This window comes from Scyliorhinus torazame, chromosome 16, assembly GCF_047496885.1.
Source record: "Scyliorhinus torazame isolate Kashiwa2021f chromosome 16, sScyTor2.1, whole genome shotgun sequence".
Lineage (NCBI taxonomy): Eukaryota > Metazoa > Chordata > Chondrichthyes > Carcharhiniformes > Scyliorhinidae > Scyliorhinus > Scyliorhinus torazame.
This window is the reverse complement of record NC_092722.1, coordinates 142,269,986-142,287,025: the sequence shown is the minus strand read 5'-3', so window position 1 is coordinate 142,287,025 and position 17,040 is coordinate 142,269,986. Positions and strand designations below refer to the sequence as shown.

At 47.7% G+C, this 17,040-nt stretch overlaps 1 protein-coding gene across 1 annotated transcript in view; it reads right to left on the bottom strand.

The window, feature by feature from the left end:
• Positions 1-10,295: 10,295 nt before the first annotated feature.
• bnip3 (BCL2 interacting protein 3) overlaps positions 10,296-17,040 on the bottom strand; it is a 46,633-nt gene continuing 39,888 nt past the window's right edge. Inside the window, exon 6 of the mRNA XM_072479158.1 lies at positions 10,296-12,973. Coding sequence (XP_072335259.1) covers positions 12,928-12,973 — 46 coding nt within the window. The 3' untranslated portion in view covers positions 10,296-12,927. The remainder of the gene's footprint in view (positions 12,974-17,040) is intronic.

Here is a 17,040-nt window from a genome sequence, read left to right as displayed (position 1 = left end):
GCTGATCAGGGACGCTTATGTCGTGGGCATGAACTCTAACTATATCCGCCAGCGATTATTAGAAGGGGGGACACTCAGCCTCCCTGAGACAGTACAACTCTCCAACTCGCTGGAGGTGGCCTCCCAGAACATGGGGGCCTACACCTTCGACTGCGCAGCACCCTCGTGGACGCAGCCATCAACTGACACGAGCCTGCGCCGCGCAGCGGCCCGCCAATGCCGGAGGCCCGAAGTGCTACTTCTGCGGCCAGAGTAATCACCCCAACAATGCTGCCCGGCACGGAGCACAACTTGTAACGGCTGTGGGAAGAAGGGCCACTTTGCAAAAGCCTGCCAGGCCCGATCTCCCCCTAAACGTTCTAGGCCAAGCAGCGCTGCCTGCTGCCTATCGGGGCAGCCCCCAGCTGCCACGCCACCCTCCATGTGCGACCCACGGGGGCTGCCATCTTGGACGCCGCCTTGCACCTCACCCACCACTTGCGACTCATGGGGGTCGTCATCCTGGGACCACTCCGCAGCCTCCCGGGTGCCCAGCTCACCCGACCATACGCTGGCCGCTGCTACCTCCAATTGGCCTACTGACCACCTTCCGATGCTCGCCTCCATCACGCTCGACCAGTCCCGGCCGCACCACCTCGCGAAGTCTACGGTGACCGTCCGGATCAACGGGCACGAGACGGCCTGCCTTTTCTACTCCGGGAGCACAGACAGCTTCATACACCCAGATACGGTAAGGCGCTGCTCCCTCCCAATCTTACCCGCGACCCAGAAAATCTCCCTGGCTTCCGGATTCACGCAGTAGAAATCCGGGGGTACTGTGACGCGACCCTCACTGTACAAGGCGTAGAGTACACCAACTTTAAGCTCTACGTCCTCCCCCATCTCTGCGCTGCCCTGCTACTGGGGCTCGACTTCCAGTGCCATCTCCAGGGCCTTACCTTAAAGTTTGGCAGACCCCTGCCCCCCCCCCTCACCGTCTGTAGCCTCGCGCCCCATAAGGACTGTAAGCCCGTCGCTACCAGAAACAGACTCTACAGTGCCCAGGACAGGGCCTTTATCAGGTCGGAGGTCCAGCGACTCCTGCGAGGAGTCAAAAAGGAAGCCCAAGCCATCATAGAAGCTGTGAGACATTGGAGGCATTACCTGGCCGGCAGGCGATTCACTCTCCTCACTGACCATGGTGTTCATCAGTATCATCAACATTATTGCTACAATACAATGTTACAATAGATCACAGTTTATTTTATCGAATCACAATAAATTAGGGGCTGTGTATAACATAACAGCATTCTGCAAATCGACCAAAGCAATATCACAGGAGATCTGTTGGTAATTTGTTGTATGAGCAATTTTCTGCTTTAAGAGTAATATGACCAATTTCCAAGTTATGCTGCTGGCAGTTCCAGTTCCTCATAATCTTACATTTACTGGGCATTTCATGAAAGAGGAAGACTTACTTCCTTCACCATTCCCATCTAGTTCTTTCCACAGCATCTGCCTGGCATACTCACACTTGTTTATAAATCAACCTTTTATTCTTACCTCTGGCTCATTCCTATTACTTTGTTCCCTCCAATTTTAAATTTGTGCCCTTGAGGTAAATGCTTCTGCTCTCCCCAGCGCCAATTCTTGCTTGATTCGTGTGACCCTCAGACCTCTCTGACATGTGCTGCTACTGCCTCTTAAGCTCGGAACAATTCAAGAATTTGAATAGTGCTGCAACTACCCTTTTACTGAAAGTCACTTAAAATTTGTTTAACAATAACAACAACAGAAAAGAATAGGCACAGCACGGAATAAGATAAGGAAAGCAATCCACGGCATGTTCAGGCATCATCATTGGATACGGACAGAAATTATTGGTGGGAATTTTCTGGTGCCATTGTGGTGGGTTCCCGGGGTGGATCTGGTGAGTCAGCCAGACCTCCACTGACTTTGGCAGGACCGGTAGATCCCGCTGGTGGACGGGATTGTTTAAGGGCTATTGGAAGTCTTAAAAGGTGGAAGATTATGGGTGGGATTTTACACCATGGAGCATTTTGTATGAAGGGGAATCTTTGTAGGATAGCAATTGGCTGAAAAAGGATATAAGGGAAAATTTTGAAAGGTTCTAATGTAGTAGTGAATTGGAGGGTTCCCAAGAATGGATTTGTGCTGACTTTAGTCATACACTCTTGGGTAGTTCAAGAAAAACTTTGAGAGGAAGCAATGCACAAAAAGAAGAATTTTTCATTTATGCCACTGTTCTGCCCAACCTTGAATGGTATTTGCTACTTGTCACATGTGCATGTTTTTGCTGTATAATTAGTGTGTATTACCATCGCAAACTCTGAGTAAATTAATATACCCAACCTGCTGCTTGCAATTGATCCTGATTGATGGATTGATTGATTAGATTGCTTGATAACAACTGTTACTTGAAGGCCTTTCATTAAAAATTCCAGATAAATGTTTTTTCAATGCTGGGAGACCATCTCCACTCATTGTTTCAGAATCCATGGACCCAAGTTTTGCGGTATCCAGGTGAGCCTGTCTAGGTCCTCATTACTTACAATTAAATTGTAAGCTACAATTTACACTTTACACTTTACAACAATTTACAACTACACCAACCAATTTCAGGGAACTAACATCCTGGGCGGGATTCTCCCAGCCCGACGCCGGGCTGGAGAATCCCCGCAACCGGGCCACGCCGCCCCGACGCTGGCACGCGATTCTCCGCAGAGTGGCGAACCGGTGTGCGTGGCCCCGGTCGTGGGCCGCTATACGCGGCCGGGCCGCCGATTCTCGGCCCGGGATGGGCCGAGTGGCCGCTCTAAAAAGGCAGAGTCCCGCCGCCGCCGTCCACACCTGGTCGCAGCCGGCGGGAACTCTGCGTGCAGGTCAGGGGGCGGCCTTGGGTGGGGGCGGGGGGGCCTGGCTATTGGTTCATGCCGTCGTGAAATGCGAAGGCATTTCCGACGGCGTGGACACTCTGCCGCCGAATGGGAGAATCCCGCAGCCTTTTTCTACTGGAGAAGGGGCCTCAAATGTTGCTCCTCACAATTAGATTAACAAATTTTGATTTACACCATCTTCGAGGCTCATCTGTTGTTTAAAAGTGGCAAGTAGCTTTAATATTAATGGACATGCGCTCTGTCACTAAAACTATTCTGTTCAAAGATCATCCAGGAAGGCAAAGATGATACCTGACTCTTCTTCTTCACCACCAACCGTCTTCTTAAAGCACCCTCCAGCCTGCGCGCAGAGTTCCCGCTGGCTGCGACCAGAATTTAGCGTGGCCAATCCAACTACCCTGCACAATCCACCTACCCTGCACACCCTGCGACCAGGCTGTGGAAAAAATTAATTGGGTACTCTAAATTTTAAAAAAAAGTACCCTCCATCCTCATGTCTGACGTTAAATGCAAGGAGCTATGTGCTTCTTTGTTACAACGATCATGGGCTGGATTCGCCGTTTTGGAGACTAAGTCCCCACGCCGGCGTGAAAACTGGAGTAAAACGGCCACCAATTCCTCATTTTGCTGGGGGCTAGCAGGGAGGCAGCATATAGAGCTCACAGCTCAGCCCCCAGCACTTCCAGTTCAGAGGTCCCGCATGCACATGGCGTCGGGAGTAGAGAATGCAGCCCCATGATTATCTCATCAGCTGCCTGTGCTACTTCCCCCCTATATCTAGCTCACTGGACCTAACCTCCTCTAAGGTTTTCTCTTGCCCTAACCATGAATTCACATCTTTCTCTAGTTTCCCTCCCATCTCCCTAATGCCAATTCCAAACTCATTTTGCCCATGAGACCAATCTCTTACTTTCTAGCGCCTATTCCTACTAAATTGTCTGTTACTTATAGGGCTCCTATGTTGGTTGATATTATGAATACTTTTTCCTTTAATACTCCTGTCGTCAACTACTGTTGGTAATTTCAAAATCAATAATTTTTCTGTGAATATCATTTTGTAGTCTGAATCAACAAGTCATTTCGCATTACAAACTTGACACGGTTAGAAGCTAATCCGTGCTTATATTGAAAAAAGCCATTTCCAGAACGAGACCAGTTACTGCTTTATTGGAAACTAGCCAGATCAGTTAAATAGATAGGCTTAATTGTGAGATAATTACATAATAAGAATTTTTAAAAAAAAGTATTTTTATTGGAATTTTAACACAATATCAAAATTTACATAACACATAAATTTGAAAAACAGAACAACAAGCACATCAACAACATATATATCACAGGTTGTCCCCGCATCTGTGACCATAGTTTTCATAATCACGTTTCCTTATTTACAATGGTGTACATAGTTAGAAAGGGAATTTTTTATTTACATTCAAAGGTTGCTAATGCAGGACTTTCTACCACCAAATTCTTTTCTCTTTTTTTTCTAAATCTTTTTATTGCAATTTCCCATATTTATAGGCAGTTATTATATATACACATCACATTTTTCTCGCCCGTGCTAATTTCCTTTATTATACAGAGAGGTTTAGTTTGTTCTTCGTTGAACTGACTCTATGTGCATTTCGTTGCCCTCTGGATCGGTCTATGGTTTCTCCCCCTTCCCCGTTGCCCCCCCCCTCATACCGCCCCCCCCCCCCTTCCCCCCCTGGCTTCGGCTGTGATATTCTTTTATTTTCCGGACAGAGTGGAGAAAAAAAAAGAAGAAAAATGGGGGGAGTAGCCCCCCCTCATCTCTCATGGTTTCCCCACCTTCCTTCCTCCTCCCCCCGCCCCCCCACTAGGTTGCGCAGTCTTTTGGTACCTCATTTGGCTTGGTGTTTTAAAAAAAATTCTTATAGGTTACTCCTCATTGCTGGCCTCGAACCGGTTTTGGAACAGCCCAACAAACTGCCCCCAAGTAGCCAGGAAGCCTTCCGCTGACCCTCATGTGGCGTATTTAATCTTCTCCAGGTGGAGAAATTCCGAAAGTTCAGCGAGCCAGTCTGCAGCTGTGGGTGGTGCTGCCAATCGCCAGCCGAGCAGGATTCTCCAGCGTGTGATTAGGGAAGCGAAAGAAAGGGCGTTGGCCCCTTCCCCATGTGTAACTCTGGCTGCTCCGATACCCCGAAAATTGCCACTATTGGGCATGGCTTCAGCCTCACCCCCACAACCCTGGACATTGCCTCAGAGAAGGCTGCCCGTAACCCAGCAAGCTTGGGGCAAGCCCAAAACATGTGGGTGTGGTTGGCCGGGCCCCTCTGGCACCGCTCACATTTGTCCTTCACCTCCGGGAAGAACCTGCTCATTCGGGTTCTGCTCAGTTGCGCTCTGTGCACCATTTTGAGCTGCATTAGGCTTAGCCTTATACAGGGGAAGGTGGAGTTCACCCTGCTCAGTGCTTCGCTCTAGAGTCCCCATCCTACCTCTGTCCCCAGTTCATCCTCCCATTTTTGTCTGGTCTCGTCCAGCGGAGTCCGGGCTCTGTCGAGTAGCTGTCCGTATATTTTCCCACATAGCTCCCCCTTCTCGTTGCTTGTGCCTATCAGGTCCTCTAGTAGTGTGGTTTCTGGGGCCCCGGCGTACCCTACCGTCTCTTTGCGGAGAAAGTGTTTTATTTGGAGGTGTCTCATTTCCTGTCCATTTGCTAGCCTCCACTTCCTCATCAGTTCGTCTAGTGTCGCCAGTTTGTGCCCTACGTAGAAGTCCCCGACCGTCAACGTGCCCCCGTCCCACCTCCATCTTTTGAAGGTGGTATCCAGCATGGCTGGGGGGAATCTGTGAATGCCGCATTTGGGAGCCATGGGGGACATTTTGGCTATCCCGAAGTGTTGTCTCAGCTGGGCCCACGTTCTCAGCGTGGTCGCTACCACCGGGCTCGTTGTGTATCTTGTTGAGGAGGATGGGAGTGCTGCTGTGGCCAGGGCCCGGAGGATCGTTCCTTTACAGGATGCCTCCTCCATTTGTACCAAATCAGTGTCAGTTGCTTGTACCCATCCCTTCACTCATTCTGCCGTTGCTGCCCAGTGGTAGTATTGTAGGTTTGGTAAGGCCAAAGCCCCTTTGATTTTCCTTCTTTGCAGTGTCTGTTTGGGGATTCTCGGGTTTTTACCGCCCCCCCCCCCCCCCCCCCCCCCCCCCCCCCCCCCACACACACACAAACGCCATGATGAGATTGTCTACGTTTTGGAAAAAGGCCTTGGGGATGAAGATCGGAATGGATCTAAACAGGAAGAGGAACCTTGGCAGTACGTTCATCTTGATCGTCTGCACTCTCCACACCAGGGAGAGTGGGAGTGAGCCCCACCTTTGAAGCTCTCTTCTTACTTCCTCCACCAGGCTGGTCAGGTTGCACTTGTGGATCTGTGTCCAGTCCCTGGCTATCTGGATCCCCAGGTAGCGGAATCTGTTCTGGGTTGTTTTGAACGGGAGCCCCTCCAGCTCTCTCCCTCCCCCGTTTGGGTTCACTGGGAATGCCTCGCTTTTGCCCAGGTTAAGTTTGTAGCCCGAGAAGGTTCCAAACTCTTTCAGTATTTGTAATTATTTAATCAATATATGAATTAGTAAGACTGGTAATGTAACTTGCAACACAGAAGTTTGTATCTTTTATAATGATAAACACACTTTATTTTAAGAATACTATTGTTAAAGTCATGAGAATTGTAAAAGCTACCTTCCCAGGCAGGCTGGAAAGATAAAAATAGATCTTATTAACATTGGACTGAAGCTTTGAATAAGCCTTTATTCAGGATGTCTCAATTATAAATATCAGACAGTTATGTTAACCAATTATTCTTCGACACTTAGGCTGACTCACCTCCTGGCTCCCCAAAGCCATCTGTGTCAGATGTGTGCTGGCATACTCTTCACTTCCCTCTGCAATAACATTTAAGAAGCTGGAAGCCGTCCAGGCAAAGCAGCTAATTCTGTGGGTACCCCATCCCCACTTTTGTGGAGAGATGGTGGCATAGTGGTAATGTCACTTTTTAAAATAATGCAGAGACATAGAGCGGGATTCTCCGGCCGCATCCGCCCAGCGATTGAAAAATCCCACCCGAGGTCAATGGACTTCTCCATTGTCCGCCTCGCGCCCGTGGTGTTCTTGTGGCAGGTGGGGCGGAAGTATCCAGCCCATGAACTAATGCTCTGGGGACAGGAGTTCAAATACCACTACGGCAGCCGGTGGAATTTAAATTCAATTAATAGAATTTGGAATTGAAAGCTAGGTCAGGATTTTCCCATTCCCGCCGAAAATTAATGGACGTTTTGCTGGTTAGTCATATTTTCCATCTTGCCCACAAAGAGTTCCACCCTCAGAAAATCCTGGCCCAAGACCCAATAATGGTGACCAAGAAACTATCATCAATTGTCGCAAAAAAACCCACCTGGTTCACTGATAGGGAAGGAAATCTGCCATCCTTACCTGATCTGGTGTATATGTGACTCCAGACCGACAGCAATGTGGTTGACTCTTAAAAAGTCTAACAAGCGACTCAGTTCAAGATGTGGGAATTAGAGATGGGCAACAAATGCTGGTCTTGGGGGCAACACCTACATCCCATGACAGAAAAAAACCCTCTCTCCACCACTGATGCAGTCGCAGCAGTGTGTACGATCTACAAGATGCTCTGCAGCAACTCACCATGGCTCCTTCGACAGAAGCTTCCAACCCACAACCTCGACCATCTCGGACAAGGGCAGCATATGCATGGTAATACCTCCACTTTCAATCCATGGACCATCCTCACTTGGAACTATATCACCATTCCTTCACTGTCACTGGGTCAAAATCGCAGAACTCCCTTTCTTAATAGCACTATGGATGTATCTGCACCACATGGACTGCAGCGGTTTTAGAAGGCAGCTCACCACCATATACTCAAGGACAATTAGGGAAGGGTAATAAATGCTCCCATTACATCACTGGCGGGGGCAAGTGGTGCAGGGACAATCACTTTATGCTTTCATAGCCGTATGAAACCAATTTGGGCACCATGCAAGATTTTCCGCTCCTGATGACACAGATAGGTAGAAGATGTAAAGAGATGACAAAGGGACTTAGACAGGTTAAGTGGGCACAGAGCTGGCAAATGCAAGTATAATGTGGGCAAATATAAAATTATCCATTTTGGCAGGAAGAATAAAAAAGCATATTATCTAAATGATGAGAGATCACAGGGCTCTGAGATTCCGAGGGATCTGAATGTCCGAGTGCATGAATCACAAAAGGCTAGTGTGCAGGTACAGCAGGTAATTAAGAAAGCTAATAAAATGTTATAGTTTATTGTGAGGGGAACTGAATACATTGGCTACAGGAATAGTGCCAGAGGACTGGAGGACAGAAAATGTGGTCCCTTTGTTCAAAAAGGGGAGCAGAGACAACCCCGGCAACTATAGACCGGTGAGCCTCACGTCTGTAGTGGGTAAAGTCTTGGAGGGGATTATAAGAGACAAGATTTATAATCATCTAGATAGGAATAATATGATCAGGGATAGTCAGCATGGCTTTCTGAAGGGTAGGTCATGCCTCACAAACCTTATTGAGTTCTTTGAGAAGGTGACTGAACAGGTAGATGAGGGTAGAGCAGTTGATGTGGTGTATATGGATTTCAGCAAAGCGTTTGATAAGGTTCCCCACGGTAGGCTATTGCAGAAAATACGGAGGCTGGGGATTGAGGGTGATTTAGAGATGTGGATCAGAAATTGGCTAGCTGAAAGAAGACAGAGGGTGGTGGTTGATGGGAAATGTTCAGAATGGAGTACAGTCACAAGTGGAGTACCACAAGGATCTGTTCTGGGGCCGTTGCTGTTTGTCATTTTTATCAATGACCTAGAGGAAGGCGCAGAAGGGTGGGTGAGTAAATTTGCAGACGATACTAAAGTCGGTGGTGTTGTCGATAGTGTGGAAGGATGTAGCAGGTTACAGAGGGATATAGATAAGCTGCAGAGCTGGGCTGAGAGGTGGCAAATGGAGTTTAATGTAGAGAAGTGTGAGGTGATTCACTTTGGAAGGAATAACAGGAATGCGGAATATTTGGCTAATGGTAAAGTTCTTGAAAGTGTGGATGAGCAGAGGGATCTAGGTGTCCATGTACATAGATCCCTGAAAGTTGCCACCCAGGTTGATAGGGTTGTGAAGAAGGCCTATGGAGTGTTGGCCTTTATTGGTAGAGGAATTGAGTTCCGGAGTCGGGAGGTCATGTTGCAGCTGTACAGAACTCTGGTTCGGCCGCATTTGGAGTATTGCGTACAGTTCTGGTCACCGCATTATAGGAAGGACGTGGAGGCTTCGGAGCGGGTGCAGAGGAGATTTACCAGGATGTTGCCTGGTATGGAGGGAAAATCTTATGAGGAAAGGCTGATGGACTTGAGGTTGTTTTCGTTGGAGAGAAGAAGGTTAAGAGGAGACTTAATAGAGGCATACAAAATGATCAGGGGGTTAGATAGGGTGGACAGTGAGAGCCTTCTCCCGCGGATGGAAATGGCTGGCACGAGGGGACATAGCTTTAAATTGAGGGGTAATAGATATAGGACAGAGGTCAGAGGTAGGTTCTTTACGCAAAGAGTAGTGAGGCCGTGGAATGCTCTACCTGCTACAGTAGTGAACTCGCCAACATTGAGGGCATTTAAAAGTTTATTGGATAAACATATGGATGATAATGGCATAGTGTAGGTTAGATGGCTTTTGTTTCGGTGCAACATCGTGGGCCGAAGGGCCTGTACTGCGCTGTATTGTTCTATGTTCTATGTAAAAGTAGGGGGGGGGGTAATGCTTCAGTTGACCAGGGTACTGGTTAGATCACAACTGGTGTATTTTGTACAGTACTGCTATTTTGATTTCAGGAAGGATATGAATTTGTTAGAAGCAGTTCAGAGGTTTACTAGACTATTACCAGGAATGGGCAGCTTTTCTTATGAGGAAACGTTAGTCAGGCCATGCTTGTATCCTCTGGAGTTTAGAAGAATAAGGGGCGACTTAGTTTAAACCGTTAAGACCCTGAGGGTCTTAGAAGGGGTAGAATGTTTCCTCTTGTTGGAGGATCTAGAGTTAGATTTATAAATAAGTTGTCAGTCATTTATCATTAAGGAGGAGAATCTTTGAAAATTTTTAAATGAAGAGCTAGATATTCTTGATAAGCAAGTGGGTGAATGGTTATGGAGGGGGGGGGGGGTGGAGTTGGGCAGGAATGTGGAGTTGAGATTACAATCAGATCAGCCATGATCCTATTGAATGGCGGAACAGGCGTGAGGGGCCGATTTGCTTACTCCAATAATTTATTTGTAACAATATACACTGAATCATATTAAACTGTTATAAAATTACCAAAAATCATTAACAAAAAACAGCACTAAGTGAAATATAATTATACAATGCTTTTATTTTTATACTGCAAACATTTAAAACAAATTGTTAAACATTATTTCCATATTGATTACAAGTATGAAACATACAACATAGCATTCTGCAAAATTGGACATATTTACTTAACACAGCACAATATGACAAATCGGAGGACAAAAAATTGCACCATTAATCACATTCCAATTATCTATCTTTCCAATTACAGTTCCCACCACTTCAAATGTGCACGTTTAAATCAGAGTCCCTTACATCAGCCAAAAGAGAGCTGCATTCTCCATTCCTGAGGCTAAGAGCTGGCTTGAATGGAGAATCCGCGGGTGTTTCACGACAGGGAAATCGGCGTGAACCACTCAATGATTTCGGTACCGGTACTAGCACCGCCCGCGGAACGTGCTGAAAACAGCTGGAGAATGGCCGGGTCCTGGGCTGCGCAGGCACAGGGCTGACAGCCAGCACCAGTCGCACTGGAAAAAAAGGCACCCACTGTGCTCGAACCCTAACCCGCCAACCACGACCCTACAGCCCACCCCTTGGCCCGCCTCCACCAGTGTCCCCAGTCCTAGCAGAAGCCCCCCTCCAGCCAGCGGCATGGATCCTGGGACGAGCATGGCGGTGCTGGACACTGTCCGCAGCCGGCATGCCGGGTTCCCGACCGCTGGGACCACACGTGGGTGAAGCATAGTGGGTGGGCCGGCCAATGATGCGCCAACGGCATGTGTCACGATGATGCCGGTTTGGAGGGGCCAGAGTATGGCCGGCCGGTGTCAAACCGGTGCCGATCCCGATTCCGGCATCGGAATTCATTCTCCGCCCGATCGCTGATCCCGATTTCGGCCTCGGGCTATGGAGATCACCCATGTAATTACCTATTTCCACTAACACCAGTTTCAAAGTTTTCCACAATAGTATCTTGTGTACTCTTGTCTATTTTGGACTGAACCAGTGGTGTTTACTCAGCATTTCATATCTCATTACAGTGCACTGAACATAAAAAAAGTTTTTCTGAGACAGACTGCGCTTCCCTTAAACTTCACATTTTCTTTGTACAATTTAAAATAAATTTTTAATATCCACAAATAAGCCTACAGATGTTTCTCATTTTCTCTTCCATTCATTTGCTGTACAGCACGGAGAGTCACTTAGCTTTCTCAAGCAGCAAAAAAGAATAAAGTGAAAGAAGACTTAGGAAGCTGACGTACTCTTGGAAAGCAGTCCTGATATTTTAACTGGCTTCTTCCCTTTGGCAATCTTTAAAATTGTAAAATACAAATTCTGCTCAGTCACCACTCAAGGCCAACTAGCTGGAATTTAAATGATTATTAATTTTATTGATGCCACCATGTTATAGTGGGCATCAGTTATGGACAGTAAATCGAATTTACACATGCACGCCTGCTGTAAAATATTGGGATTGTACTTGCTAGACTTCTTTTGCGACAATGCTTTCTATGGAACTCAAGAGTCATTGTTATTTACATTGTACATATCTTCGTTCCCATACCTAAAGAATAACTGCATCAAAAACGCAGGAATAGACATTGGGACCTTCAGTTATCCACCAGGCAAGTACATCACCTCCATTATGATGATTGTGAGTGCTTCATTGTAGTTTAATCTCTTAAATAAATTCTAAACAAGCCTATAATCGTACCAATATAAGCACACGAGTATTAAGATTTTTTTTTCAATTTCATATATGTTGCAGTACATTTATATTGATATAAGTTGGATGTTTTTTTATTGCACTTTATCACTAAGACAAATCCAAGTGCAGTCACTGAAAAACTCTGTACTGAAATTAACTCAAGTAACAATGCATAATGTACACTTGATAAGTTTGATATATTGTAATTGGCGCGAAAAGATTCTTTAAAAACTTCCCAAACAATAGAATATTATCAATTGTAATTCATCTTATTCCATTTAACTATTCCAAATTCCAGAGTAAGGCATCAACTTATCGAACACTGGCAACTACACCGCCCTTTGGTTGCTTGTATTTCAGCACATTCACAGCTGTAACTAAATACTGTAAATCTGGCCTTTTAGTTTCTTCATCACTGGAAATATGTAGGAATCTTGCACAATCGCTCCTTTTTATTTATTAGTTACAAATGTCGACAGAATAGTTAGGAACCCACCACTCCCCTCCCAGGGTGGAACAATGAAGAAAGAGCATCGCGAGATGGGTGAACAACCTTCCTCTTCCCACCCCTAAAAGGTTAATCTGGAAATTGTTACATGCTCCATCATATCTGAGATCTGTTGAACTGCGTTATTCTGTTGGTTCATATTAAACAAAACTTTTGATTTATACTTTCACACTCCCAGATAAAATATTTCACAGCTTTTTATCTTTACAAAATAGTTTGCGGGAAAATTAAATTCCAATGTGCCTGACATTTGTGGTATGTGCAAATGATTTTGAACAGATACAATCTAACTAAGCAGTGAGGGGGAACGGGGCTAATCAACTATGAACAGAGTCCTCGGGATTGTAATTATCACTTAGGGACAAAATCCAGCAGCTACAACAAAAGTGAACACTCCATAGTCAATGGCTGCTTCTGAAGAATTCTTCGTAGGATCTGCCACATACCACACGCATGCACCTTCAATGGAATATCCTTAAACAGCACTGGATGGGGTACTTAAGCGTCTGCCTATGTAGATTCTAGAAAGAAAAACAAATGGGTGAAAGAATTAGATTCATCATGTGGCTTACTACAGTCCAAACCACGAGCAGTACCCTGTGGCTATTATAGATTACTGAGATTATTATATTTTGAGAATAGCATGGTATGTTGTAGTTTGGATCAATAATTTAGTATTACGTGCTGGATTCTCCGGTCTCCCAGTCACATGTTTCTCGGCGGTACGCCGGCGCTGTTCGCTGATGGTGGGATTTTCTCTTCCCACTGCTTATCAATGGTATTCCCCATTGAAGTCATCCCACGTCACCGGGAAACCAGCGGATGGGGGTGCACTGCCAGCAGGGAAAGAGAATCCCAATGGTTGGAGAACTCTGGCCTAAATCTGCATATTTCCTGGAGAATCCCGCTGCCAGTGCCGTTCACTGGGAACGGGATTCGCTGCTCCTACTGCTTGTCAATGGGATTTCCCATTGATGCCGCCACATACCACCGGGTAACCCGTGGGCGGGATGCACTGCCGGCGGGAACTGAGAATCACAACAGCTGGAGAATTCCAACCATCTTGTCGTGTTCTCCATAAGGTCAGTACTAGGACCATTGCTTTTTGTGATATGTACTAAAGACTGATTTTTGTAACTGGACACAATTAAAAAATTTGCTGATGACATAAAACTTGGAAATCCTGTGAACTGTGAGGATAGCCATAGACTTGATTGTGGAGGATAGTGATAGACATGAGGACACAGGCAGGATGGTCAAATGGGCAGACACAATTTTAATGTACAGAAATGTGAAATTATATATTTTCATAGGAAGAATGAGGAGAGGCAATATAAACTAACTGTTACAATTCTAAAGAATGTGCATGAACAGGGAGACTTTGGTATATGTGCACAAATAGTTGAAGGTCAGGGCAGGTTGAGAAAATTAAATGTGATCCTCGGCTTTATAACTAGAATACAAGAGCAAGAAAATTATAATGAACCTTTATAAAGCACTGGTTTGGCATCAACTGTATTCTAGCCTCCAGTTTTGGGCATTGCACTTTAGGAAGGTGAATCCATGTATTGAGAAGGTGCAGAAAAGATTTATGGGAATGATTCCAGGAATGAGGGACTTCAATTACGTGGAGAAATTGGAGAAGCTGGGTATCTTCTCCTTAGAGAAGAGGAGGTTGAGATGATCTTTTTCGGAAGTGTTCAAAATTCTAAGGTGTGCTGAGAGAGTTGACAGAGAGAAACTATTTCTTTCTTTTAAAAAAAAATAATTTTTATTAAAGTTTTCACAAAATATCAACAACAAAATGTAAAAGGAACCCAATAGAATTAAATACGAAACAAAACAAAACAACCCAGTGCCCCCCTCCCCCTATACATAAATAATATATTAACACCCGCCGAAACATATAGCAAACATAGCAAATATATACACTCCCTCAGATCCCGTAGTATAGACAAGCAAAAATAAAATAGAACCCCCCCCCCCCATCCCCCGGGGTTGCTGCTGCTGCTGACCATTGTCTACCGTTCTGCCAGGAAGTCCAAGAACGGTTGCCACCGCCTGAAGAACCCTTGCACCGATCCCCTTAAGGCAAATTTCACCCTCTCCAATTTAATAAACCCCGCCATATCGTTGATCCAGGATTCCACGCTTGGGGGCCTCGCATACTTCCACTGAAGAAGATTCCTTCGCCGGGCTACCAGGGACGCAAAGGCCAGAATACCGGCCTCTTTCGGCTCCTCTGCAACCCCAAATATTGCGAGCCCCCAGCCCGGTTTGAACCTGGATCCTACCACCCTCGACACCATCCTCGCTACGCCCTTCCAAAATTCCTCCAGCGCTGGGCATGCCCAGAACATATGGGTGTGGTTTGCTGGGCTCCCTGAGCACCTAACACACCTGTCCTCACCCCCAAAAAACCGGCTCATCCTTGTCCCGGTCATGTGTGCCCTGTGCAACACCTTAAACTGTCTGAGGCTGAGCCTCGCGCATGAAGAGGAAGAGTTCACCCTCCCTAGGGCATCTGCCCACGTCCCCTCCTCGATCTCTTCCCCCAACTCCTCCTCCCACTTACCTTTCAGCACCTCCACCGAGGCCTCATCCTCCTCCTGCATCACCTGGTATGTTGCCGAGATCTTCCCCTCTCCAACCCACACGCCCGAGAGCACCCTGTCCTGTACCGTGCCTGGCGGCAGCAGTGGGAATTCCACCACTTGCCACCAGGCAAACGCCTTTATCTGTAGTTACCTAAAGGAGTTTCCTGGGGGGAGCCCATACTTCTCCTCCAGCTCACCCAGGCTCGCGAACTTCCCATCCACAAACAGGTCCCCCAACCTTCTTATCCCTGCCCTGTGCCACTCCGAAAACTCTCCATCTATTCTCCCTGGGACAAATCGGTGGTTCCCGCGTATCGGGGTCCACACCGAGGCCCCCACTTCCCCCCTGTGCCGCCTCCATTGCCTCCAAATTTTGAGGGCTGCCGCCACCACCAGGCTCATGGTATACCTCATTGGAAGGAGCGGCAGCGGCGCCGTTGCCAGCGCCTCCAGACTCATACCCTCACAAGATGCCGTCTTCAGCCTATTCCATGCCACTCCCTCCCTCTCCATCACCCACTTGCGCACCATCGCCGCATTGGCGGCCCAGTAATACCCACAGAGGTTGGGCAGCGCCAGCCGCCCCACCATCCCTTCTCACCCCCGGAGTCCCTCGCGCCCACAGAAACCCAGTTATGCTCCTGTTGACCCGCCTAAAGAAGGCCTTCGGGATAGGAATGGGGAGGCACTGGAACAGGAAAAAAAACCTTGGGAGCACCGTCATCTTGACTGACTGCACCCTACCCGCCAGGGACAGCGACAACGTGTCCCACCTCTTAAACTCCTTCTCCATTTGCTCCACCAGCCTCGTGAAATTAAGTGTATGCAGGGCCCCCCAGCTCCTGGCCACCTGGATCCCCAAATACCTTAAGCTCCTCTCCGCCCTTTTTAGTGGGAACTCGCCAATCCCCCTCTCCTGGTCCCCTGGGTGAACCACAAACAACTCGCTCTTCCCCATGTTGAGCTTGTACCCTGAGAAATCCCCGAACCCCCGGAGGGACCTCATTACCTCTGGCATTCCCCCCACCTGGTCCGCCACATATAGCAGCAAGTCGTCCGCATAGAGCGACACCCTACACCCCTGCCTCGTCCCTCGATGCAACCGAAAGTACTCAGGCCTCCTCTTGTTCATGGCCACACTCGCCATCGGGACCTCGTACAACAGCCTAACCCACCTGACAAACCCCTCCCCAAACCCAAACTCTTCAGCACCTCCCACAAGTACCCCCACTCTGCCCTATCGAAGGCCTTCTCAGCGTCCATCGCCGCCACTATCTCCGCCTCCCCCTCCCTTGCCGGCATCATAATAATGTTCAGGAGCCTCCGCACATTCGCGTTCAACTGCCTCCCCTTCACGAACCCCGTCTGGTCTTCGTGGATGACCTGCGGCACAATCCTCAATTCCCGTGGCTAAGACCTTCGCCAGCACCTTGGCATCTACATTTAACAATAAAATCGGCCTGTAAGACCCACACTGCAGGGGATCCTTGTCCCACTTCAGGATCAAGGTCAGTGCCCGGGACATCGTCGGGGGCAAACCGCCCCCCCCCCCATCCCTTGCATCATTGAAGGTCCTAGCCAGCAACGGGCTCAACAGGTTCACATATATTTTGTAAAATTTGACTGGGAAACCGTCCGGCCCCGGTGCCTTCCCCGCCTGCAGGCTCCCTATCCCTTTGGCCAGCTCCTCCAACCCAATCGGGGCCCCTTATCCCGCCACCAGTCCCTCCTCCACCTTCGGGAACTTCAGTTGGTCCAGAAAGCAGCCCATCCCTCCCTCCTCCAGTGGGCTCGGCCCGATACAGTTCCTCATAAAAGTCCCTGAAGACCCCATTGATGCCAACCACACTCCGCACCACACTCTTCCCCCCCCCCCCGCATCCTTAACTCCCCCAATCTCCCTAGCTGCATCCCGCTTCCGAAGCTGATGCGCCAGCACCCGACTTGCCTTTTCCCCATATTCAGAAATCGCCCCCTGGGCCTTTCTCCAC